This window comes from Garra rufa, chromosome 14 (genome assembly GCF_049309525.1).
Source record: "Garra rufa chromosome 14, GarRuf1.0, whole genome shotgun sequence".
Lineage (NCBI taxonomy): Eukaryota > Metazoa > Chordata > Actinopteri > Cypriniformes > Cyprinidae > Garra > Garra rufa.
In genome coordinates, this window is record NC_133374.1 from 36875288 (window position 1) to 36902971 (window position 27684).

The 27684-nt window shown below is 38.1% G+C and overlaps 1 protein-coding gene across 1 annotated transcript; it reads right to left on the bottom strand.

The window, feature by feature from the left end:
* Positions 1-1453: 1453 nt before the first annotated feature.
* On the bottom strand, positions 1454-26832 carry abcg1 (ATP-binding cassette, sub-family G (WHITE), member 1). The gene is made up of 15 exons (XM_073817401.1): positions 26808-26832; positions 26241-26294; positions 24043-24160; positions 22870-23002; positions 22236-22286; positions 20309-20454; positions 17733-17856; positions 17513-17627; positions 16468-16616; positions 16065-16166; positions 10917-11085; positions 9685-9785; positions 8941-9099; positions 6583-6701; positions 1454-5304 (listed from the first exon to the last, which is right to left on the bottom strand). Exons 1-15 carry the CDS (start codon positions 26830-26832, stop codon positions 5076-5078), a joined length of 1794 nt encoding a protein of 597 aa, XP_073673502.1. The 3' UTR covers positions 1454-5075.
* Between the last annotated feature and the right edge of the window lie 852 nt (positions 26833-27684).

Below are 27684 nucleotides of genomic sequence, written 5' to 3' on the forward strand. Positions count from 1 at the left end.
CTGCGCTTTGGTGGCGATGTTAAGTCCAGCACGGTAGAACATGCAAAGGCAGCTATCCGGGTAGTGTGTGAGTGGTACGAGGTGCACAAAGTCTCTGGTGTGGTCCTCGAGAGAGTGATTCCCCTTCTTCGGGAGAAGAAGGAGGACGGCAGGGTTATCCATAACGATAAATCAAAAAACAAACACTGAGAAAAAAAAAAAAAAACGGGAAAAGAAAAGCAGGGAAAAACGCAGTGAAAACGGTTTCGGTCGGTCTTACTGTTACGAGTAGTGCTGGATGGACGAGACGGGAAACGAGATACAAACAAACAACGTCTTTTAATATCTTCTTAGATGAATCAGGCAGGAACAATCGGGAACACAGAGAGACATCCACACACGTATACAACATCAAAGACCGACAGTGAACTAAAGACGGAGACAGACAGACAGAGTGACTGATAATTAAAGACAGGTGAAGGGGATGATGATAATGAGGACTAAACCAAAATAAGCAGAACGACGGGGGGAGACGATGGGAGAAACCAATGTGACAGTTATAGACTGGGAACTCTGCTGTGGCATATGCAGCGACAGGGCAAAATCAATGAGGGGCCACCACAGTGGTCTCATATCGAGGTGCACTGCACAATCCATAGACAAGCCTTAGCTGCCAAGAAGATGCCAAATGATCTTTGGAGTGTCCTCGATGAAGCTGTGAAAATTGTCAACCTGATAAAAAACACGACCTCTGAAGCATGACCTCTGAATGCTCGTATTATTTCACATTTTATGTGATGAATTGGAAGCGCATTACAAACAGCTGCTTCTGCACACCGAAGTCTGCTGGCTGTTCTATCAGTTCTATCACGACTTTATGTCAAATGTTCAATCCCCACTGGCGCAGCACTTGAGTGATTCGAGCTGGATCGCAAGGTTGGCTTATTTGTCAGACATATTAGAATGCTTCAACATTAATTCATCATTGCAGGGCAGAGACTGAAATGTTTCCACGTTCTGAAGAAAGCTGGATCTATGGGCTACTCGTGTGGAGAAAGGATCCTTGGACATGTTTCCCACGCTGGCTGACTTCATGCAAGAGGCAGGGCCGTCAGTGGTTCCAATTCTGCCTTTGGTCGCTGAACACCTAAGGGGGCTGTGTTGGGGGGCAATGGCGAAGTTGTGTCAAAAGGGAGGCCCACTATCTTAGACTTTGAAAACCCCTATGCTAGATCCATGATGTAGGTCAGAATGAGTGTACGTATTCGCCTGCCACACACACATACACATTTTCAAACACACACCCTTAGTTGTGACTTATTCACGATACAGCACAGCCTCTCGTAGCTTATTTCTTACTTATTGCACACCTACCAGCCAATCAGAATTGAGTATTCAGACACTTTCCCCATGTGCTGGAACCCTAGTTAATTGTAGAACATTCAGATCCATAAAACAGAACAGAACAAGCACAAACAGTTTGAAAACAAATCTTTATTATTATATCTAATATGTAACTATTTGTATAACATAAACATATTGAAATTAGTAGACCATTTCAGATGTGGCGAATGAAATAACTTTGTCTACAGCAAACTCTCATTTTGATTTTACGTTTTATATTGTAAGAACAAGATTCAAAGAAGCAAACTAAATAAGAAAAAAAAAACATATATACAATGAACATATATTTAAAAACAAAATATATTCTACATTCTAGGTAGAAATACCAGCAGAACAGAGGTAATATACTAAATACAGATTGCATCAATTTCCACATCAAGGTCCACAGCAAAGGTTTGGTATGATTATAATGGTCATAACACTTGAGTTAAAGCTCAGCATTCACATTGTGCCTGCAATGTTTAGTTAATAATGCTCTGGGGACCTACAGCTCGAAGGTCACTAAACATATGCAAAATGAACATTAATACAAAGAACACAGATAATAAATAGCATTCTGCTTCAGTTTTGTCACATTTTTGTCACAACTTTTGCATTGACTTTGCAATTTCGTCATTTTTTGATTGTCCCATAACCATAAAGCATGAAATCCTTGCATAGATGTTAACAAAGAACAAAGCATAAATCAATGACCCTTTTATATGAAAAAAAAACATGTTTACTTGATCAATGCCACAAGGAGGTGTGTGAGATCCTCTATGATTACTTATATGACCTTAGAATCAATAAATAAGGAAAATCAAAGGCATTTAGAAAAGTAAACATGAACTTGTAAACCCAAAAAAATCTGAATGTAGGGGAAAACTTTGCTTTGTGAACATTTAAAAACATTTCAATGAATAAATAAAAGCCATGCTTGTGGATCCGTAAACACAGGCGAAAGTCATTGAGCTTAAAACTAATGCATGTACTTTTAAATCCTAAAATAAATCCTTTCCCAGATGAACTCACATGAACCCATATAAACACCCAAAATGTCAGCATGAATTAAACATCACCACATGCCACATTATTCAGCAAGCTCTATCTAAGGCTTTAAAACTTGTATGGCAGTTGTTTTTTACAACATCTGTGAGTGGGAACGGGACTATTTGTCCACTAAACCAATGGCAGAAGGGGGTGTTCAAAAAACCTTTTTGAAAACACATGATTTTTGCGTTTGGTGACACTAGCGACACAGAAATTACACACTATTAGGATCTGATGCATTTTTCCCTTTTTCACTCTAATGAGATCCAGTCATCTTGGGCTTTTAGTTCCCATTCAGCATGTTATATTAATTATCATACACTGCCTGGCCAAAAAAAAAGTTGCCACCAAAAAAAAGGTCATACAAACTAATATTTCATTGGACCGCCTTTAAGCTTTGATTACGGCACACATTCGCTGTGGCATTATTTCGATAAGCTTCTGCAATGTCACAAGATTTATTTCCATCCAGTGTTGCATTCATTTTTTACCAAGATCTTGCATTGATGATGGTAGAGTCTGACTGCTGCGCAAAGCCTTCTCCAGCACATTCCAAAGATTCTCAATGGGGTTAAGGTCTGGACTCTGTGGTGGCCAATCCATGTGTGAAAATGATGTCTCATGCTCCCTGAACCACTCTTTCACAATTTGAGCCCAATGAATCCTGGCATTGTCATCTTGGAATATGCCGTGCCATCAGGGAAGAAAACATCCATTGATGAAATAACCTGGTCATTCAGTATATTCAGGTAATCAGCTGACCTCATTCTTTGAGCACATACTGTTGCTGAACCTAGACATGACCAACTGCAGCAACCCCCAGATCATGGCACTTATGGCGCTTTTCCACTACACAGTACCAGCTCGCCTCGGCTCGACTCGACTCGGCTCTGTTTGGTTTTCCACTTGTACCTGTACCTCCACAATAGTACCTGGTTGTCATAGCGACGCTGCAGGAAACTGCCGTGACGTAATCTTCTACGCGACACACACCCGCTGTCTGCACCTCCTCGTTTGACCACGGCGTATTCTTCCGAGTTGCCATAATATGTAATGAATTGGATATGTCACGCAATCTCTGGCCAAACTTTTTAAAAATGGCGGGGTTATTCTGGATACTATTGCTGGCGCGTGCAATGATGACGCAGTGAATAGTGACGATTCTCTCTGACCAATCAGCAGTCTGCTGTGTTTACACGTCACATTTTAGTATCGCCTCAGCTCGCTTGGAACCTCGCCGGAGGTGGTATGAAAAAAAGTACCTGGAAGCCGGTACAGGTACAACTTTTACACAGTGGAAAACCAAACAGAGCCGAGCCGAGTCGAGCCGAGGCGAGCTGGTACTGTGTAGTGGAAAAGCGCCAGTTTAAATTAGTTAGTTAAATCCAGGTGGCGACTTTTTTTTTGGGCAGGCAGTGTAGTATGTGCATACTGTGGTTTTATTTCTTCCTCTGATGGGCTTGTAAGCCAGTTACATCCTACACACAAATTGTTCAAGTTATCATTTCACTACAAGAGCAGAGGCCATTACTGACAGCTTTTCAGTAGTGTAGAAGGAATGTCAGGTAGACCAGAAATTAATAATTGTCCTTTACATCATACCATTTATAGGAACAAAACAATCTTCATCTATGTGCTCAACCTGGGTAGCCTTGTGAAAAAGAAGCACACTTTAGCATACTTTTAAAAAGTAGTCCTTATTAAGAAAAACATTTATTTAAAAGAATATACTTGCAAACCGAATGTAATGTTTTTTTGGACAATTAACTGCATGTTAATTGCAATTAAATAAAAATGTATTTGTGTACATTAATATTCAATTAAACTAGCTGAACTTTAGAGTGCTTTTTTATAGACTTATCAGACTTAATTACTTCTGTTGTATTTCTGAAATATGGTTAATAAGCAAGCATGCATGGGTAAACTAAAATATAGTTTAATTTTGTTTTCGATTAAAACTTGCATGTCATGTATTTAAATATATTTGTATATTCATATTTGTAATGTTTAAATTAGAATATAGCACATTAAAAATATATTAACTTTAATAACAAATAACCCACTACAGTTCAAGTACTTTGCATCAAAAGACTTTTAATTTAACATGATTACAAAGTGCACTTGTTAAAAGTGTACTTAAAAGTATTTAGAAACAGTCATAAAAGTGTACTCTCTTAAGTGACATTTTATTTCATTAATTTTATATTACCTGCAAGTACAGCTTTTTAAAAATTTACCTTTAAGATTTGAAGTACACTAAAGGTGCACATTCAATACAATTAAACCCACTTCTTTTTCACAAGGGCCAGATTCCAGCTCTCCAATATGATCTCACAAAACAGCATATTACTTTTTCAGTCAAAATCAGAACTGCTCCTGTGAATGTCTTTCATCAGTTTCTACGAGTTTTCTTCAGCACAGCCATGTTTCTCTCTCTATCCGTACAGAAGTTCTAAGCTCTTTGTTTTCTTATAAAAGCACACAATAGCCGGGCATCTACATACTGTGACTTCAAGTTGAGCCCAGGTTTCTGTCCAGTGTGGGAAAACATGGCGATGGTCAGTCTGGAGGGAACAAACCCTCTCTGCTTTGGCTTTCTCAGCCTAGCCCTCCCTGGGCAAGAAAGTCTCGACAGTACTCCCTCCATCACATCTTCTACAAGTCTACCTCTCAGCACTGATCTTGTATCGGAGGATGAAGTAGGCGATCAGACGAAGCGAAACAAAGAAGATGCCCAGCACAATAAAGTCCAGGTAGAGCTTTGCATCCTCAACATCCAGCTCCTTCAAAATGGCTTCTGACTTTTGGAAGTGGCATGTCTCATCTTTGTCACAGTGCAGGTCCTCACGGTCAAGCCCGTAGATGGACAGAATGACTCCTTCAAAACCATATCTGAAAGTCAGAGGACAACTGATTTAGGAGAAGACTACTTCAGATATACTGACATACTGTTTTGTTGTGTTATACAGGTCAACTTGATAGGGAATACTGGGAATACTTGGAATACTGGAATACTTGATTCTAATTGGTCAAATGAAGCATTGTGTTGGAAATATTGTTAGATATTTAAGTAGAATGTCACCTACATAGCTTAATTTTTTTCAGATCAATATATCAATCATTTATTTACTTATTTGGTAAGTAATCATTATGATAAACCCCTTTGTGACAACTGTACATTATATCTTACATATTTAAAGACATAAATCACATCTGTAGCACATTTGCTTTCCGTATCGAGAGTTTTTTTTTTTTTTTTTTTTTGCAAAGTAGAATTCTTGAGCAGGAAATAATGTTATATTATACAGTAGGATTTGATTGGACTGTAAAGGAGTAAAACATCCTTGTGAAAAATAAGTGAACTTAATGTGCACTTATTTAAATCTTAAAAGTATATTATTAAAACCACTTGCAGATGAAACACAATGAATAAAATAAATGGCTACTATACTTACTTTTGTAACGGTTTCTTAACACACTTAATCACACATTTAAAAATTACACTTGTAATAATGCTAATTTAAAAGTTTTACTTGAAAGTACATTTTAAATCAGTGTTTTAATAATATTTTGTCCTGTTTTAAAGATGTGCACTTTTTTTGTTGACTGACACACTTTAGAAAGTATTTGATTATAATTTTAACTGCAGTATGGTTTCATATTACATTTAGTGTTAATACATTTTAAAAGTACTGAATTGAAACTTTATTATTACCAATGTGTAATTATAAATATGTTTAAATACATGACATACACATTTTAATAGAGATTAACTTTTTAGTTCACACAAATGCTTGTAGTACATTTTAGACAATAGAAGTAATTATAAAATTACATATGAAGATGTACTTAAGTATTACTTAAGTGGGTCAAAAAAAGATAAAACTATATACTACATTTAATGTTTTAAAGTTTACACTTAATTATATACATTTAAAGTATATTATTTCTATAATACGTACTATTTAAAAAAAATGCTAATTATTTTGTTTTGTTTTGTTTGTTTTTCCCAACAAGGGCACCATTTTTGTCTTCAGGTATAAATAATCAGATGATTTTGTTTCTGTTGAATTTCAAATTATCTAGAAGAACAAATTTGGCACATACTGTATCTATCACAGCTCAATACTGAGTCTAAGCTATGATAAGCATTCCCTGAGCTTGCCTTACCTGACATAGGAAATGTATGATATCCATTGGAGGTATTTCGGAATAGTGTCAAAACTGACAAAGAAGCCTGAAAACAGCAGCACAGGGATGGCTGTCACAGGACCTACAAAAGTTGCTACCTGTCAAAGAAACACAATACAGCATTACCAGGGGCGTAGTGTCTGGGTATGCAGGGTATGCAGGTGGGAACATTTTCCAAGGGGGAACATTTAATTGAAACGATTGACAAGTCAATACAACTTGCTTAAAATAAAATCTATAGACATAAAACACTTGATGCATTTCACAATGTTAACCTAGATAAATGTGTGCTGTTAGACGCATATCCACTCCTTTGTGCGGAGAGTGAAAGCTAAAGTGCACTTTGCAAGACATGGAAGCGTCAGCGCAAGCACTTGCATTTTATTTTTCCTGATAACAGTGGAAAGCTATAATACGCCATCATTTTTGCTCATAAAGCTAAGAGTAATACATCATTCGGAAATGCAAAAGGTCACAATATCAACAAAATGTCCTTTTGTAAAATAGCTAAAGAGGAGCCCATCACAAAATGACCCGCAACTCAGCGAATATTCACAGACATGATAAATATATCTCTAGAATGCTTTAAATTACTACTTTTAAACAAAATAATTCATGTAATAAAATAATGTTATGTTGTGTAAAGTTAATGTAAAAATTCCACCTACTCCGCTCACAAAAAAACAAAAAGTCAGTGGCATCCAACCTGTCTTTACATTTAACATGAAAAACAGCAATAAAAACGTAGGCTTCAACACTGGGTGATTTATGAGAAAAATAAAACAATGTTGGCAAAGTTATAGGCTTGTTAGCTTTTCTATGGTAGGCTAAATGTTATGTATTAGGCTATGCCTTATTAAAGGGATAGTTCACCCAAAAATGAAAATTTGATGTTTATCTACTTACCCCCAGGGCATCCAAGATGTAGGTGACTTTGTTTCTTCAGCAGAACACAAACTAAGATTTTTAACTCAAACCGGTGCAGTCTGTCAGTCATATTATGGCAGTGGATGGGCACCAGGCCTTTAAAAGTAACAAAAAAAACATGCACAGACAAATCCAAATTACACCCTGCGGCTCGTGATGATACATTGATGTCCTAAGACACGAAACGATCGTTTTTTTGCGAGAAACTGAACAGTATTTATATCATTTTTTTACCTTTGATACACAGCCACGTCCAACTGTCATGAGCACGAGTTTTTCATCCGGCTGGTTACACGTGTACGCGCTCTAGGAGAAATCGGTGAAAAGTCCCGGATGAGTTTGCGCAAGCAAACGTAATCTTTTAGCTTTAAATCAGTTTGAACAATCAGGATAAGCACAAGTAATTACCATTTTGAATAGCCGCTATACCCACAATCTCTGAGCACTGTCTAAACAATGAGTGTTGTATACATGCGACAGATCGCTTCCAGCATTTGGGTATACTACGCCAGAGCGTGTACACATGTCGTGCTCAGGAGAGATGGAAGTGGCTGTGTATCAAAGGTAAAAAATGATATTAATACTGTTCAGTTTCTCGCAAAAACCGATCGTTTCGTGTCTTAGGACATCAATGTATCATCACAAGCCGCAGGGTGTAATTTGGATTTGTCTGTGCATGTTTTTTTTTTTACTTTTAAAGGTCTGGTGCCCATCCACTGCCATAATATGACTGACAGACTGCACCGGTTTGAGTTAAAAATCTTTGTTTGTGTGCCGCTGAAGAAACATCTGAGGGTAAGCAGATAAACATCAAATTTTCATTTTTGGGTGAACTATCCCTTTAACAAGATGTTTTATTGACTTTTTTTAACTCTGATTGATCGATTTCATGAGACAAAGTTTTTATTAATTTTGTTTTTAACATGCATTCAGATATTTTTTTCATGTTTATTTCGTGCTGCAAATATTAAAGAGGAAAAGATAATTGATTCACATGCTGCTTGATCTGAGGCGAATCCAGTTATCTCACTACAAATTAAAGAGCATAAAAACACATTTATTGTTTGTATTTTATCATAAAATTGACAACTGACAAAATTTAATTTGCATGCTACAAATAATGAATGGTCGTGAAAACGGACTTTAAATATTATTTCCAAGCATTTATACCCTAAATAAAACAGAATAGTCATGTAACATGTACTTAAAAAAAATAAATAAATCAACAAGTTAACCGAGATGGAGCCCATAATGCTGTGCCACTGATCATTACTGTACATCATTAGGCATTAGTGTGCATTTTTCTGTAAATGGCATTGAAGACTGATTGATAATGAGGCAAATTCTTCACATAATATTAAGCACATGACAGAACAATACCGAACAAGACAAACATATTAAGGTATTTACTTGTAATGACGTGGACGCTGCTCCTATCAGCAGTCCCAATGACTGGGCAACCAGTGATGTGAGTGTCCCTAAAGCCAGGAACAGAATGAAACGAACTGCATCTGAAGGCTGAGATGTCATCCAGTATACTATACTGCAGTAGGCCACCGGGAACACAATCTGTGAAGAAGGAAAGATTGTTCAGATTTATCCATTTCTGAAAGTATTTTGATGTGCAGATGTGGCCATAAAGAATCCACATCACAGGAAATCTGTATCTATTTCAGAGAGAAGGCTAACAATCTGAATTATTTTTGTCTTCATAAGTTCATCTTCATAAGTAGTCCTCATTTTTTAATTTATTAATAATAAATACAGCTTTTTTGTATTTTTTTTAATTCTTTTTTTATCAGGCTGAGGGGGAAAAAATCCATAATTTCATCTTCCAAAAAATATTTTCCCAACCTAACTTCCAACCTATTTCTTGTAGAGACACTAGAGGACATTTCTGACCAAAGGCCACTTATGTAATGTTGCAGCAGGATTTGTCTAAATTGGGTGAACAGTGATTTGACTGAAAACCGAATCCACTTTGAGCTCCAATAACATGCTTATGCGATAGCCATCATAGTGATTCTCCTTTTCCCCTCTTGTTCCATTTTTAACCTGTTATGTGTCTGTACTCAGAGGAAACCCCACTGTAAATCTAATTATTATCCACTTTGTGAATCATCATCACAATCAACCAAGCTTGTTTTATGTTACCTGAAACGGGACGTCCGCCATTGTTTTGGCCAAGTAGTATGCCTTCAGGCTGTACCAGTAATTTAGATGTTCTCTCAAAAAGACACCCATCTCAAGAGGAACTGCAACAACAATCAGAAAGTACCGATTAGCATATATACAGTGCCCTCCAATAATATTGGCACCCTTGGAAAATATGAACAAAGGTGGCTGTGAAAATAAATATGCAACATTTATCTTTTTGATCTTTTATTAAAAAAATTCACAAAATTCTAACCTTTCACTGAAGTAAAACAATTGAAAGTGGGGGAACTTGCATTATAAAATAAATGTTTTTTCTCCAATGCATGTTGGCCACAATTATTGGCACCCCTCGAAATTCTTATGAGTACAATATAGCTCATATATTTTCCTATTTACATTTTTAAAATATATATTTTTTTAATTGTCCAGCCATGCTCTAGAGGATTATTAATATAAGGGACCAAAAGGCATAATTCCTTTAATCATCCATCACAAGGAGCAAAACCAAAGATATATCTGATGTGCAGAACAAGATTGTTGAGCTTCACAAAATAGAAAGTGGCTGTAAGAAAAGAGCTAAAACATTAAAAAAATCCCCTTTTCTACCATCAGAGCAATAATTAAGTAGTTGCAATGAACTAAAGATGTTACAAATCTGCCTGTAAGAGGACATGTGTCTATATCGTCCTAGTTCATGGTAAGGAGGAGAGTTTGGTGGCTAAAGACTCTCTAAGGATCACAGCTGGAGAAATTCAGAGATTATTTAAGTTTCATTCAGTTGTCAGACATGACTGGACTCCAAACAGGACTGGCTTCTATGGTCTGATAAAACTAAAAAAAAGAGCTTTTTTGCAGCAAACTCAACAGATAACATGCGTTGCAATAATTGTGGCCAATGTGAACTAGATAAAACATTTATTTCATAATGAGATCCCCCCTCCCCCTTCAAAGTAAAACAATGGAAAGTGTGGGGGGGACTCATTATGAAATGTTTTCTCTAGTTTACATTGGCCACAATTATTGCTGGTTACAATTTTTTGAATGAAAAATCAAAAGGATAAACAATGCAGATTTATTTTCACAGCTGCCTTTGCTCATATTTACCAAGGGTGCTAATATTAATTGAGGGCACTGCATGTTATAATCAAGTTAGTGAAAGTCTTTCATCAAAGTCTTTCTTGAAGATAAAGAATATAATAGATATTTTTCTACAAATTGTACAGACTCACAGGTGAGGACGGTGGGCATCAAAGCTGCAAACATGAGGAACAACATTGAGAAGAACAGGAACCCAGAATTGCTAAGGACCTTCTTGGCCTCGTTGCCAATGCCCAGGTATAAAAGACCGATCAGAATTCCAATCCCAAGATGAGACATGATGCGCAAGTGAGTCAACACCTAAAGGGAGAAAAATCATTTTCAAATCAAACTTATATCCCTTCCTTTTACTTGCATACCCACTGCCATGTATCATTCAGTGATGAAATGAGAACGGCTTCAGAACTGCAGTTTAGTTACAGACTTTGAAAATAATATGAATTTAGGGAGCAAACAGGATTTATAAGCAGATTTATAATCTATAGATTTATAATCTATAATGTTTTTAATACATTTTATAATGTTTTTATGTTCAATTAATAATTTCTAAATTAGGTAGTATATTATTAACAGATCAGTTATTTAGGAGTTGTCAGAGGTTCATATGATCATTTAGAAAGTGTAACTAAACGATTAATAAACTTTAAATGCACATTTATAGATATTATTTAGACATACACTAGTTACTCAGTGTGTTAATAAATGCTTTATTTACACATATTCTATTATTAACATTTAGTAGTTGTCAGTTATCTATTTTTGTGAGCTCATCTAAAGTGAAGACTATTTATGCCTTGTAAAACTTTTACAAAGCAGATTTAAAGTGATACAGAACATAGACATATATTTTAAGATGCAAAAAAAATGTATAATTGTTATAAAATGAAAACTATATCTCTGCCATGTAATAGAAAATTAAAAATTCCTGTACACCTTCAGAAAACATAACTTAGCAGTAACATGAACCTAAGCCTCTGAAATCTGAAATAAAGATTTTTTTTTTATCGTTGGTTGAATATACAGTATTTGATTTTCTGTTTCAGCTAATTGTGAGTCTTCAGTTTTAAAAGTTGTTGCCACACTTGGCACTTCTTTGACTCACTGTTTGCACTGGATTTTAACTCAGCCATGAAACTGAAACAAGAAAACCTTCTTACTTGTTACAGTGGAGGTCTGGAGACTGACGTGTGGATCCATATGCAAAGCTTTATTAAGACGAAGTCAAGACAGGCAGGGGTCGAACACCAGCAAACAAGAACAACAAGGGAAATCCGAAAGAGTAATCCCAGAGTAATGACAAGATTCAAAACCAGAAAACAGTCCAGGGTCGAAAAACACAGGAACTAGGAACTCGGAACTAGGAAGGATAAACACTAAACAACGATCAGTACAGACAGAGGGGGAAGGGAAGGGAAGGCTTTATACCAAACACTAGGGGTCACATGACAGAAACAACCAATGGGGAACAGACACATGGATCAGGAGAACCAATGAAAACATGACACAGACAAGGGTGAAGCATGGTGGGTTGAGACAACACATAACATAAAGGGTAAACACTGGAGTGCCCTCTAGTGGGGCTGCCGGGCACTCCAGCTGGTGATTGTGACATAGCCCCCCCTTAAGGAGTGGCTTCCAGACACTCCAAAACGACCACGCGCAGACAGTCCTGGAGGGCGGTGAGGGGGAGCAGAGGAACGACGGAGGGCCAGGTCCATGAGGCCGTGGAGGAGCAGGCGCCCACCAGGGTGGCGCAGACGGAGCGGGAGCCTACCAGGGCGGCGCAGACGGAGCGGGAGCCCACCAGGGCGGAGCAGACGGAGCAGGAGCCCACCAGGGCAGAGCAGACGGAGCGGGAGCCCACCCGGGTGGGGCAGACGGAGCGGGAGCCCACCAGGGCGGCGCAGACGGTTTACATACGGCCTCCATGGCCGTAACAAGGCAGACAGGAACTTCAGGAATGGCCTCCATAGCCGTGACAGGGCAGACAGGAATTTCAGGAACGGCCTCCATAGCCGTGACAAGGTAGACAGGGACTTCAGGAACGGCCCTCATAGCCGTGACAGGGCAGACAGGGACTTCAGGAACGGCCTTCATAGCCGTGACAAGGCAGACAGCAACTTCAGGAACGGCCTTCATAGCCGTGACAGGGCAGACAGAGACTTCTAAAACGGCCTCCATAGCCGTAACAGGGACGACAGGGAGCATTGGTGGCGCTGGCAGAGCAGGGAGTCCTGGCGGTGCTGGCAGAGCAGATGGCCTTGGAGGTGCAGGCAGAGCAGATGGCCTTGGTGGTGCAGGCAGAGCAGGGAATTCCGCCATGAACGCCACCTCCAAAAGAGGTATAGGCGCAGCGGACACGTGGACAGATGAGGCCTCTGAAGCAGACTCGTGAACAGACTCAAGGACAGACGAGGCCTCTGGAATGCAGTGTGCAGCCCACACACTCAGAATGGCAACTGCCATCACAGGTAATGCCGTGGTTAGTGGGAGGCCTTTCGGGTTTGTGGGCGTGTGGCTTTGGAGCGTTGGCTCTGCGTGGCTTGGGTGCGTTGGCTCTGCGTGGCTTGGGAGCAAAGGCTCTGCGTGGCTTGGCAGTGAAGGAGCAGCTGTGACCTGACTCGGCGTGACAGGAACAGCTGTGACTTGACTAGACGTTGAAGGAGCGGCTGTGACTTGGCTTGGCTCTGAGGGATTAGCTGTTTGACTTGACTCTGGGAGTGCTGCTTGACTTGACTAGGGCAGCGCTGCTTGACTTGATTTGGGGAGCGCTGCTTGACTTGACTTTGTAGAAACAGCAGCTGTGAAATGACTTGACCTTGCAGGAACAGCAGCTGTAACTTGATTTGACTTGACAGGAACAGCAGCTGTGACGTGACTTGACTTGGCAGGAACAGCAGCTATAACTTGACTTGACTTGACAAATTTGGGCGTGGCGGCAGCCATCTTGGGTGCAGATTCTGGCGTGGCGGCAGCCATCTTGGGTGCAGACTCTGACTTGGCGGCGGCCATCTTGACCGGGAACGGAGGCCATCTTGGTGACAGGTTTTGGCGTGGCGGCCATCTTGCGCAGTAGCTCTGGCGTGGCAGCCATCTTTGCAATGGGCTCTGGCGTGGTGGCCATCTTTGCAACAGGCTCTGGCGTGGCGGCCATCTTGTGCAGTAGCTCTGGCGTGGCGGCCATCTTGGCCGGGAACTCAGAAACGGAGGCCATCTTGTGAACAGTCTTTGGGAGGGCGGCCATCTTGTTCAGTGGCTCTGGGCTGGCGGCCATCTTGTGAGCAGACTTGGGAAGGACGGCCATCTTGGCCGGGGACGCAGGAACGGCGGCCATCTTGTGAACTGTCTCTGGAAGGGTGGCCATTTTGTGAACAGGCTCTAGAAGGGCGGCCATCTTGTGAACAGACTCGGGAAGGGCAGCCATCTTGGGAACTGTCTCTGGAAGGGCGGCCATCTTGTGAACAGGCTCAGGAAGGGCGGCCATCTTGTGAGCAGACTCGGGAAGGACGGCCATCTTGGCCGGGGACGCAGGAACGGCGGCCATCTTGTGAACAGACTCTAGAAGGGTGGCCATCTGGTGAACAAGCTCTGGAAGGGTGGCCATCTTGTGAACAGGCTCATGAAGGACGGCCATCTTGTGATCAGGCTCTGGAAGGGCGACCATCTTGTAAACAGGCTCAGGAAAGGCAGCCATCTTGTGAACAGGCTCTGGAAGGGCGGCGATCTTGTGAACGGGCTTTGGGATGGTAGCCATCTTGTGAAGGGGCTCTGGGCTAGCAGACATCTTGCACTGTGGCTCCTCTAAGACAACCACAGTTAACGGAGAGCCACATAGCAATAACGCATACTGCATACAGTCTTGTAGTGAGCAGTTAAATTCCCCTCCAGGCAGCATTGATTTGGCAGGTTCATTAAGTCCAAAACGAAATAAGTCCTTAAGCCACGCTTCATCGTAAAATGGCAATTGATATGAAAACTTACGGAACTGGTGAACATATTCCTCAATGGGGAGATTTCTCTGTCGTAGGAGCAGAAGCTGGTCGATTGGGTCCATGTTGTGATGCTGGTGAATAAAGCTGCTGGATCCGGGTGTGACTGATCGTTCTGTTACAGTGGAGGTCTGGAGACTGACGTGTGGATCCATATGCAAAGCTTTATTAAGACGAACTCAAGACAGGCAGGGGTCGAACACCAGCAAACAAGAACAACAAGGGAAATCCGAAAGAGTAATCCAGTAAACAAGCGTGAAGATCAGGGCGGGCGACAAGATTCAAAACCAGAAAACAGTGACATAACTATACCAAAATATTTTGCTTATTTTCTTCTTCTTCTTCTTTTTTTTTTTTGTTGCTTATTTTGTTGACGTATATTCATTTTATTTATTTATTTTATTTTTTTATTATTTATATTTACATTCTTGCTTGTTTTTTGGTTTTTAGTACATTTTGTTGAGGTTTATTTTTTCATTATTATAAAAAGTGTTATATAAAGCATTTATTAACACAATATTACTGAATTATTTCTGAATAATATGTATAACTGTTCATTAATCATTTACTTACACTTTCTAAATTATCTTATGAACCACTGATGACAACTAAATAACTGATTTGTAAATAATGTAATACCTAATTTGGAAATGATAAATTGATCATTAATAAAGTATGAAAAAACAATTATTAAACACATTATAGATATGTTTAAGAACAAAGCATGTATAGCTGCATTTATAAACTGCTTAATACCGGCTATTATTGCAGAGATAATGATTTATAAATGATGAATTGACTATTTACTAATGCTTAACTAATGATTCATAGTGTGTAGTTATAAAGTGTTACCCAAATATATATAAAAAAACTATAATGAAGTTTTCAATATCCACTGTTAAGTATGAATTCCCACGTTGTTATGCACACAATATGACATATTTCAAAAACACTGGATGACATAAATAAATGTATGAAATGGCAATTTGTGTTCTATTTATAGATAATTAATTAAATTTAATAATAATTTTATGGTGGAAAACACTTTATTTCCCAGAATACCACTACCTGGAAATTCCTATACTGTTTGAATAACAATTCAATAATTTTCAGTACTCATACTCACAAAATTTAAATCCATAAACTTGCTACTTAAAAAGCAACTGGGATCATTACATCATTATATGTTAAGCTTAACATCTGTTTTTGATGCATAACACCTGATGCTCCTTATGGCACATTTGGCTCTGCTTTGTGTGTTACTGCCCACAAGGTGGCAGCGCTGCTTACCGAATCTCTCATGATGCTAAGAAAAGTTCTCTTGAAAAGGATGCAGAACTGCGTCAGGCAGCTGGCAGAAAAACTATGGCAACCCTCTGACGATGAAGAGTCCTAAAGAAAAAAACATTACATTACTACACTTATTCACTGAAAATTGCAACAATGGTACCTTTGGGGCAAATGGGATACCTTTGTACCTTCTTATCCCCTAAAAGCTGCATACAAGTACAAAGTAGCAGCATGTACCCTTAAGGTAGTATTATGTGCTCTTTTGGTACTTTTATGAACCCTTTAGGCCTCAGGAAGGTACTGCCCCAGTGACAAGTTGTAAATTTGAAGGTTAAATACTACAGCTCTCATATATCCACTGTATAATGTTATATAAAGGTTTTATCTATTTCTACATATGTACCTCATCGGAAGGTCTGTGCCACAGGAAAGGATTATGGACCCCATTTCCATTCATTTCACTTTTGTAGTGTTTCTCACACTTGCACTCCTGAACGGCCTTCACCAGCCAAGCCGTCTGGTCACCGTATTCACCTGAGGCCACCTCCATAACTGGAGAAACAAATAATAATACTTTCAGACTCTGAGTAGCTTAAAAAAAACGATGCATCAAGACTTTGGAAATATAACACCTGTATTGAGAATATAGATGCACAAAATCTTTTCATTCTCTCTATTATTCTCAGTATATCATTTATTCATGCATAGATAGCATCCAAAAACAGCATCATTTTATCATGATGTTATGTTATCATGATATTAGAATGATTTCTGAAGGGCCATGTGACACTGAAGACTGGAGTAAAAATTCAGTTTTGACATCACTTGAATAAATAATTTTTTTAGATATATTAAAATGGAAAACAATTAACAATTTTAAATTGTAATAATATTCCACAATATTACTGTTTTTATTGTAATTTTGGTCAAACAGGGCAAAAGAGAAGTTCTCAAAAACATTAAGAAATCTTAAGAGTCTTTTATGACTTTATATATGAAAGGGAATATAGTAAACTAAATAAAAAAAGTTTGTCAAGACAAACTTTGAAGTTGGCTTGAGTAAGCTGGACCAGAAAGTTTGAAAAAGTTTGAAAAGGTTTGAACAGTTTAAAAAAAGTTTAAGAAGTTTAAAAAGATTTCTAAGTTTGAGGGTTTTCAGAAATAGTTTGAAGTTTAAAGTAGTTTTAAAAGCTTAATGTTTGATAGATAGATAGCTAGATAGAGATTGCATGTTTCTAGCATTACTAAATTTAGTCTCAGTAGAATAATTTAGCATTTTAGTAAAATGATTTTCTCAAGCCACCTATAATTAATGAATTATTCCAATGATTTCCATGTCCATTTCCAACTTATTAAAAACAAGGGTCCAGCAACTTTTTTTGTTACATTTGGTGCTTTGTGATTTGTTAAATTTGAACCTCAGTGCATTAAGAGTCTGATTTTCTTACTGAAGTCTGCAGGGTTGTGATAGGTGGGACAATTGAGTCCCAGTTCTCTGAGATACGGGATTAAGCTTGATACTCTTCCTCTGTAAATACACTGGCCTTGACTGAGAACATACAGCTGGGAAAAAAAAAAAAACACCAAGAATGAGGTGTGAGTAACAGTATTTTGCAAAATACAGTGCATTTACAAATATTCAAGTATGAAATATAAAATAGTGCTCACCTTATCGAAGAGTTCAAACACTTTTGCGCTGGGTTGGTGAATTGTGCATATGACAGTTCGACCACCCTGAGCAAGAGCCTTCATCAGAGACACCACCTGGAAGCAGGATGAGCTGTCCAGACCACTTTAAAAGGAAAACAAAAAGACAGTAAGTGCCTACCTGTGGCTGGAGTCAAGTTGCACCAGTAAAACAGTAACTAAGAAAGAGAAGTACACAAAGGATGATAAAGAAGATAATGTTCCCAAATAGGCTTTAATAATATCCACAGGCAGTTTCAAATAGAGGCAGGCAAGTAAACATAACCGAAACATGGACAACAAAACAACTGAACCAAACTCTAAGAGCATAAATAGGCAGAATAAATTATATGATTAACAAGACAACAGGTGAACATAATGATAAATAAATAAATAAAACATAACCGAGACCAAACATAACTGTGACAAAAATAAAATCAACTTAAATGGAAAAAGATAAAATATTAAAAAGTAAACCATTTATTTTCGATAGTTGCCAAAGCAACTCATTTTCATTTAGTTTCACTTTAGTTTAAAAAAACACAACAAAATGACCAAATCTTTCAAATAATACTTTATATTATTTTATATTATATTATATTAATTATATTACATTATAGCGTTACTAGGCGTCGATGTTCTCAGCATGACCCAAGGAATATATTAAGACGCGTTTCATTACAATAGGCTAATCTAAACAAAAGTTATTAGCATTTTTCATAATTTCTTTATAATTTTTTAATACAAATATATAAAATATAGCATTTTACAACAAAATTCAAAATGGTTGATGACCAAAATGGCTGACATGGGAAAATTAGGTATTGTTCACTTGGCATACTCCGTCTAAAGAGACCAGTTTTGTCATTTTTGGCGAAACCATTGAGAAGTTATAAGCATATCTCCTGACCACTAGGTGGCACTGCGCCAAAACATTGCAGGTAGCCTCAGGTCATACTTGTTATGACACGCACCAAGTTCAGTCTCAATACGCCAAACCGTTGCAGAGATATAGCCTCACATCAATTTTTGCATGCTTTTTATAGAATTACTAAACCTTAAGATTTTTTAAATTTTGACATTCGACTCGGCATGGCCAAAGGATTTAGAGTAAAAAAGAATTTTCCTTCTAGACCTTATGGTTCAAAAGTTATTAGTATAAAGTAATAAAAATTTTAGACAAGTGTTGGTACTTAAAAGAGTTTGAGATAGAGACTAAGTTCTCTATCAGTGTGCACAACTTTTCAGCAAACGGTTCTATGGGCTGCCATAGACTTCCAAAGCGGAAGAAAAAGAACGCTAACAGATACAATAGGTGCCATCACACCTGCAGTGCTTGGGCCCTAAATATTAATAAAAAATATTTTAAACATTCTAGATCCCTAAACCTGACCCCATACCTAAATCTAACAACTACTTTACTAACTATTAATAAGCAGCAAATTTTACTGAGGGAAAGTTTACTGAGGGAAAACTCTTTGTTAATAGTGAATATGTGTTCCCTAATTATATGTGTTCTATTATATTATATTATATTATATTATATTATATTATATTATATTATATTATATTATATTATATTACTAAGGTGATCCTTGCAGTGTCTAATACATCTCATAATAATACAATATGCAATATAATGCAATAATAATGTAATAATACAATATCATTATGGTGCTGGTCAAGTGCATGTATCAGTGGGCCAGACCAGGTTAAAGAGATGAGATTAGATTGTAATCTTGACGTCGCTCTTTCAAGGCCATATTAATTATCACAGATGACAGAGACGCTGCTGGATAAAGCGGAAGACTAAGTGCATATCTTAAAGGACAGGATGAGGCTGTAGCCTTAAAAACATTTCACAGGTTGCTGACAGGACACTCAGTTAATGTATTCCTTTGAGCCATTAATATGTAGTGTTTAACCAAACACAACTCTGTGACATCATATTAATGATGACAGTACTGCTCTTATGCAACCTATAGAAGCTATAGGGCTTTGACTTCTATAAAGGAGAATCAGTTTTTTCTTGGATAAGCATGGTAATCGTGTAAATGTGATTTACGAAAAAAGTATCATTTTATGTTGAAATGAATTTAGTTTGCCGCTCTCCAGAGATTCAGAGAGTCATTTTTGTTCTTAGTGGGTAATCCCAGAGAGGAATGAAGAGCTTAATAAAGCCCGCAGAGACCAGGTCTCAACTGTCCACCAATATCCCAAATGGGAAAAGGCCTGTAAGTGAATGTGCAATTAAATTGCATTCACACACTACAGGGATGTAACAGAGCAACCTCTTGGGTAACATTTTACAAGAGATATATTTGGCTCAGGAACGTCATATAGTCCACCTCATAGCCATGAATTTTATACGTGTACATGCACTGTAAAAAAATGGTAAAAAATTGCAAATAAAGCAAAATTACTGGAGTATTTTTTTCTAAAAAAAATAAGTGCCACTTGCAGTTTCTGTGTAATTATTAGCAAAATATAGATTCTGAGTAAAAATTGTTTCAATGTAAAATCCAACACCATTTTTCTTCAGTATGGAGGAGGCTCACCTTGTAGGCTCATCAAAAAACATGACAGGTGGGTTGTTGACAAGCTCCAGGGCAATGGCCAAACGCTTTCTTTGGCCCCCAGACAGGTTGGATGTGCGTGTCTTGGCACATTCTAACAAACCGAGTGCAGTCAGGATTTCCCGAACCTACAACAACAGCATGTGTCCATCATTACGCAGTGGAATAAGATCATCACATACTACCGTTCATAAGTTTGTGGTTTGTAGATGCATTTTTTTTAAATGTATAATATGCTCATGGAGGCTGCATTCATTTGATACAAAAAATAAAATAAATAAAAATACAATAAATTGTGAAATATTAATAGTATTTAAAACAACTTTAAAAAAAAAAAAAATTTATCTAACTTTTCACATTATCCTTCAAAAATAATTCTTAAAGGGGTCCTATTATGCTTTTTCACTTTTTGAATTTTAGCCACTGTGTGGTGTGTATGTTTGGGCATAAAAACATCTTCAAAGTTACAAACCTCAAAGTCCACTCCAAAGGGAGATATTAAAAAAAAAAATCCCTTTTCAAGAACTACAACGAAATGCTCTTTGGACTACAGCATTTGTTTTATGGATGCTATGATGTCCATTAGAATATCATTCAAATAAATCCCGCCTACGGAAATTCTAATCGTTGGTGGGTGGGGAGGGACGAGGTCGGGATTTCGCCTAACTTTAGCGATGTAGCATGGACAGCCGCTTCTGGGATGCATCAGCAAGCCACAGGGCGTCTCGTATAAATGTGAGCATTTACTAAAGTGTCTGTGAACTGCTCCGGTCCCCGTGTTGGAGCTGCGCCATTGATGTGTGCGGTACAGAGGGTCAAAACACACGTAGAGCCACAGCTGATGTAAACACAAGCATTGACTAGAATGACGATCATCGGTGGTCATGTCAGAAGAGATTTATTCATCATACATTGCAGAAAGCTTCACTAGACTTATGCTGGAGCTGGTTTCGGTCAGGTAAAGTTCATGTTTCAGTGATCTTGCAGGCTGACGATAGGACCAACACTACTGTAGTGTATTATCTACTCATCCTCCATGCATCCTAGGTGTGAATGCAATCGGAGTTATATTAAAAATAATCCTGGCACTCCCAAGCTTTAGAACGGCATAGACAAGTGTTTCTCTCCATCAGTCCAAAATAAATCAGTCCATAATAAAAAGTGCCTCACATGGCTCCGGGGGGTCAGTCAAAGCCTCCTTTAGTGATCCGATGCATTTAAAAAATATATATATATATCCATATTTAAAATGTAAGAATCACTTAAATCTAGCTTGTGCAGTTGTACAGAGAACTTGCTGCTTTGTGAAGGGCCGTGGCACGACTGAAACGCTTTCTAAGCTGTTCGCCAATCGCAACGCAATGGGACTGCTAACCAACCACTAGACATTTCGTTTTTCGGTAGGCAAACCTTCATCAAACCCGGAACTAATTAAGCCATTTGTGCAAGCCTGGGGAGAAAGCTATTGTAATAATGTAGATTATGTGAAAAATAATGCGTATTTCGAACCACCAAGCATGAGAGCATGCTCTAGTGCACCCCCAAAACAAAATAAAGACTTTGTAAAAGAGCATAATAGAACCCCTTTAATATATATATTTTTTGAAAACATGTTAATTAAGTTAATTATTCAAATGCTTAGAAGAACAATTTATATGAAAGTCCTTACAGTCAATTTATATCAGTGAAATGCATCCTTTTCAAATAAAAATGAATTTCTTTCCAAACTGAATTTCTTATTGACCCCAAATGTTTGAACAGTAGTGTACATGTTTACTGTGATTTCACTAATTAGGACACGTAGGTCAAGTAATGTTTAAGACACCCACGGCTGACCTTTACCAAAGGTCTCAAAGATTAGGCCGTACATACATAACCAGCTGAGAAACTTCACACGCCTCTCACTTACCATTTCACGTCTGCCTTCATCCTTTTCCTGGAGTTTGAGATTAGCTGATACCTGAGCAGGGAGAGTGAGCGATTTAGATCATGATGAGCATTAGCAGTACAACTAAAGCTAACAGAAGGATTTGCATGAACTCAACAACAAAACAACTGCAATTACATGAGACGTAATCCAGAGAAACTACCAGTGAGAGCTGATTATGTTTTCTGTTTGTGTATATTTACTATGAGGTAATACTTGCAATTAGTAATGTGTTTTTGGCTAAACATAAAGCTTATAACAGAGGCTACATGCAACAAGGGCTGTAAAGTAAATAATTTTAAGCACTTGAGTGTTAAATACTTGTACTTTTCTACAATGAGATTTGCAAGGGAAAATACACTACATGAAAAACACTAGGCCTACACTACAATGAAAAGAAGTGTGCTTAATTGTATTGATTGATAGAGTGGGAGCTACCGTAACAATCTTTATCTGTTATATCATGTTTTAGTTTTTCCAGTTCCCGTTTTGCCTATGCTCCTGGATTTACTTATTAAAACACTGTTTCCTGATACTCTATCACTGTGTACCTCATTACAGCCACTGTTGCATGACACTAATGCAGCTCAGTTTTATAATTTCAGCAGGCACGTACCATCATGGCTTCTTGTATGGTGAGGTGTGGCAGTAACATGTCATCCTGCATGATATAGCAGGACACTTTCCTGAAAGATCGCAGATCTCTGGGCTGCCCGTTAATCAGGATCTCCCCCTTCATGCCTGTTTCCCTGCATGATAAAACACATCTTTAGATATACTTTCCTTTGAAGCATTATCAAATTTATCACCACTATTTCCTGATAAATGATCTTAACATTTGCAGATTTCAAGTTACTGATTTACTTTCAATTCTATATAAATGCAAGAAGCTTAATATTAAAATTAACTGCTAAATCTTCCAGATTGCTTCAGACTGCAAAAAAATGCTTTTCTTACTTAGACTTTTTGTCTTGTTTCCAGTCAAAATATCTTACAATTCTTAAATCAAGAAGGATTTTCTAGACAAGTAAAACTTATTGTCTTGTTTTCAGAAAAAACAAGCGAGTTTTTGCTTGAAACAAGCAAAATAATCTGCCAATGGGGTAGGAAAAATAATCTTTTTTTGTTTTTGAAATAATTTTGACTTGTTTTTTTTCTGAAAACAAAAAAAATTTTTTTACTTGTCTAGAAAATCCTTCTTGATTTAATCATTTTTAGATATTTTGGCTGGAAACAAGACAAAAAATCTAAGTAAGAAAAGCATTTTTTTCAGTGCAGGGATTCTTCATTTGTAAATTGCTTTGCATAAAAGTGTCCACAAAAATAATACATTTAAATAAATAATGAAAGAAGCTAAACATATGATAGCAGTTCTGAACTCACATGGTAATTCGTAACTATTTAAAAAATTAAGTGAGTTTTTGCTTAGAACAAGCAAAATAATCTGCCAATGGGGTAAGCAAAAAAATCTTATTTCAAACAGAAAACAAGATTATTTTTCGAACCCTATTGGCAGATTTGTTTTGGTTGTTTCAAGCAAAAACGCACTTAATTTTGAGGGTTTTTTCTTTTCTGAAAACGAGAAAATAATTTGTATTGGTCTAGAAAATTATTTTTGATTTAAGAATTTTTAGATATTTCTAAAAAATCTAAGTAAGAAAATAATTTTTTGCAGTGTGTTTAGAAATGGATCTTCATTTTATACAATTTTTACACTAATTTACCAAAATGTAGAATCGTCAGCACTGTATGCTTTATGTTTGATGCAGTATTTTATGGTCATACTAACCTATAACCTGCTAGAATGTTCATTAAGGTAGACTTTCCAGCCCCTGAGGGTCCCATGATGGCCACCAAAGCCCCACTGGTGAAGTTCCCAGAGATCCCTTTCAGAAGGGTCTTGTAACCTGACACAGGGTGAAACAGAAAAAGAGGTGCCCCTGTGAGAAACCTTCCACAGTCCAGACAATAAACACAATGAACAACCTGAGCTGTCCCTCCGATCATATAATGTACCTGCCAAAGTCCCATTCAAATTATCCTGCTTACATAATGGTCGGTCTGTGATTGGAGGTGAAAAGGGGTATTTATTTGTTCGCCATTGGGTTTCTGAAATTTTCCAGGTGAGTGAACCTGTTTGCAGCGGTGTAACCTGCTCTTACCTCTAACTGACCTTTTTGTTTCAAACTTTCAAAGACTAAAGAACTAATGCTATAACGCTTTCTCCAATATCCATCAATTTTCCTTTGTCTAGATGCATAATGCATTCTTCACCATCTTAAGACAGATTTGTAAGCAACTGAGCTTTTTTTTTGTTTGTTTGTTTTTTTGGCTCATGACCCATGTACACTATCTCCAAAGAGTATTTGAAGACTTTAGGCCGACTTGAATTTTGTTAGTCCATTGTTTCTTTTGATTTTTTTTTTTTTTTTTTTGTATTGGACAACTAGATGGACATATAACATTAAGTTTGGCATCAATAAAGTGTCCAAATGCATTGTGAATATTAGGGTATGTTTGTCACATGACTTTTTAATACACAAAATCATTAATGAAACCGAAATATGCTATCATTTTCCAATGAAAATGTGACAATCTAAGATTTAAAAGAATAATAATACCGTTTTGAAATGGAAGTTTGAAACCAACAGCCTTTTTTTTCTTATTTCTTATTTATTTGAGTAAATGTAACTTAAAAAGCTACTGACATATAGCAGTTCAGCTAGTACAGTTTCTATTCAGTTGTATTGAAAGATACCCAAATCTAAATATCTACTTGCCAAACTCACATTTTAATAACCTATCATCATGTCAGTAATACAACTTGTGTCAAACATTGTATATTTTGGTCCTGCCAACGTGCATGTAAAGTATAGAGCAAATGCAGTTTTAAAATACACAAAACCACTTTTTCTAACTACTTTTTACACAGCTTTTTCTTTGCTATCTGGAAGAGCATATGCAGAGTCAAGTCAAATCACCCTGATTTCTATAGTGGATTGTTTCAAAGCAGCTTCACAGAGATAAACAAGAAAATAATGATTTAATGATGCAAACAGAAGTTGTAAAAGGACAGTAGTAAACAGTCATGACTTGTTATTTGTTTAAAATGAGATAAAGAACTGAGAACAAAAAACAAGAACTGGGAAACAAGACAAAAAATCTAAGTAAGAAAAACATTTTTTTGCAGTGCATTGACCAGGTGACTGTCTCTTTAATTTGAAAACTTAAGTCGAAACTTAGCATTTTATTATTTTATTTTAATTTAGTATAACTGCCATATTAAATTATCTAATTTTTACCCTTAATTGTAAGTAAGCTTAAAGTACATTTTAAATGTTTTAATAATCTTTTGTCATGTTTTAAAGAAGGACACTTATTCTGATATTTTGTCTAACATACTTACATCTTAAGCTAATCGATTTTAAAAAATACTAAACTGCAACTTCAACATAACAAATGCACAGTTAGAAATATATACAAAGTACATGACAGTTTTAATAAAATAGACATTTCAGTATATTTTAGTTTACTATAAATGCTTGTTAGTACATTCAGCAGCACAATCTCAACATATTTCAAAGACAATAAAATTAATTATAAAATGACATATAAAGATACACTTAAGTCCTACTTAAGTGGGTCAACAGGACTCTAAACTGCATTTAATATAAATTTAAATAATAATAAATTTTAATTTAATTTAAATTAGCATGCGATTAAGTGTCCAAAAACAGTATACTCTGTTAAAGTACTTTTTTTTAAAGGCCTCTCTTGCTCGGTACATAAGGTGCTATAGGACAATTTGGAAATGATAGTTCACACTTATGTGTAGCAAAACAAGAGGACATCCACAGGATGACCGATTATAACCTGTTATTTATCCAGTAGCTGAGGCTGAGATGCTAATCTAGTTGATTGCAGTAGCTGCCAGCTTAATTGGATTGTGTTTACAATCCGTCAGAGCAATACACAAATACCTCTGACCTTCCCTGTCCTCTTTTAGTGCAGGATCCCAGGGCTTCTCCCTCTGATAGTGCACTGTAGTAACCCCAAAAACACAGAAAGGCACATCACACTATTTCTGAAGTGGTACGGTCTCTAGGTGAAGCCAATTGATGCGCAAATAACGGCAGGATGGTTTTGCTTAGTGTCCCTTATGTGCTGCATGCGACAGAGGAGAGAGCTATTCCTGGCCATGAGGGACTCCGGGGTTACTTTGAGTCACGATCAAGTGTGCATGAGGAAGAAATCGAAACAGAAACACTATAGAACAACATGCCATGGTATTACATCACTGTTTAAAAAAAACAAAAACAATTGTCTGTTACTCTTATACTCATGTTGCAATAGGTTTAATCAGATGAGGCATATGTATGTATAAATGCCCCACAACAACATTCAAATCACTTAGCAAACACATATTCCCGTGACCTGGGGTTAGATGGAAGTTTGACCAGTAGTTGTCATGACTCTGGGCTGTGTGTTTTCCATTCCCCACCAGAGGTCACTGTCTCCCTTTCTCCCGCACCCCACTCCACCAATTGTGCACACCTGTCTCATCACACACACCTGTCATTCTCTGATCACACAGCTGTCTCCAATCACCTAGCACTATATTAGTCTCCCCTTTCCCACCACTCGTCCTGGTTGCATTGTTTCCTGTATGCTGTCTTCTGTGTGGTTTGTTATCCTGGCTCCTAGAGCGTGTTTCCTGTTTTGTTTATCTTTGGTTTTGTATTCTAGTCGTGTTGTGCCGTGTTGGCCTTTTGTTTTATTTGTTGGTTTATGTTTAATTGTGTTTTGTTTGGTTATTTACATTAACGCGGCGGTGACCGCTCTCTCTGTTCCTGACGCGGCGGTGACCGCTCTCTCTGTTCCTGACGCGGCGGTGACCGCGCTCTCTGTTCCTGACGCGGCGGTGACCGCTCTCTCTGTTCCTAACGCGGCGGTGACCGCTCTCTCTGTTCCGGACGCGGCGGTGACCGCTCTCTCTGTTCCTGACGCGGCGGTGACCGCTCTCTCTGTTCCTGACGCGGCGGTGACCGCTCTCTCTGTTCCTGACGCGGCGGTGACCGCTCTCTCTGTTCCTGACGCGGCGGTGACCGCTCTCTCTGTTCCTGACGCGGCGGTGACCGCTCTCTCTGTTCCTGACGCGGCGGTGACCGCTCTCTCTGTTCCGGACGCGGCGGTGACCGCTCTCTCTGTTCCTGACGTGGCGGTGACCGCGCTCTCTGTTCCTGACGCGGCGGTGACCGCTCTCTCTGTACCGGACGCGGCGGTGACCGCTCTCTCTGTTCCTGACGCGGCGGTGACCGCGCTCTCTGTTCCTGACGCGGCGGTGACCGCTCTCTCTGTTCCGGACGCGGCGGTGACCGCTCTCTCTGTTCCTGACGCGGCGGTGACCGCGCTCTCTGTTCCTGACGCGGCG

Coding starts and splice junctions, on each gene's coding strand:
- abcg1 (XM_073817401.1), bottom strand. CDS start 26,832: ATGACAGGTGTGTGTGATGAGACAG. Junction 6,702..8,940: donor CAGCGTCCACGTCATTACAA/GTAAATACCTTA, acceptor TTTCTTTGACAG/GTAGCAACTTTTGTAGGTCC. Junction 5,305..6,582: donor TCATACATTTCCTATGTCAG/GTAAGGCAAGCT, acceptor TCTGACTTTCAG/ATATGGTTTTGAAGGAGTCA.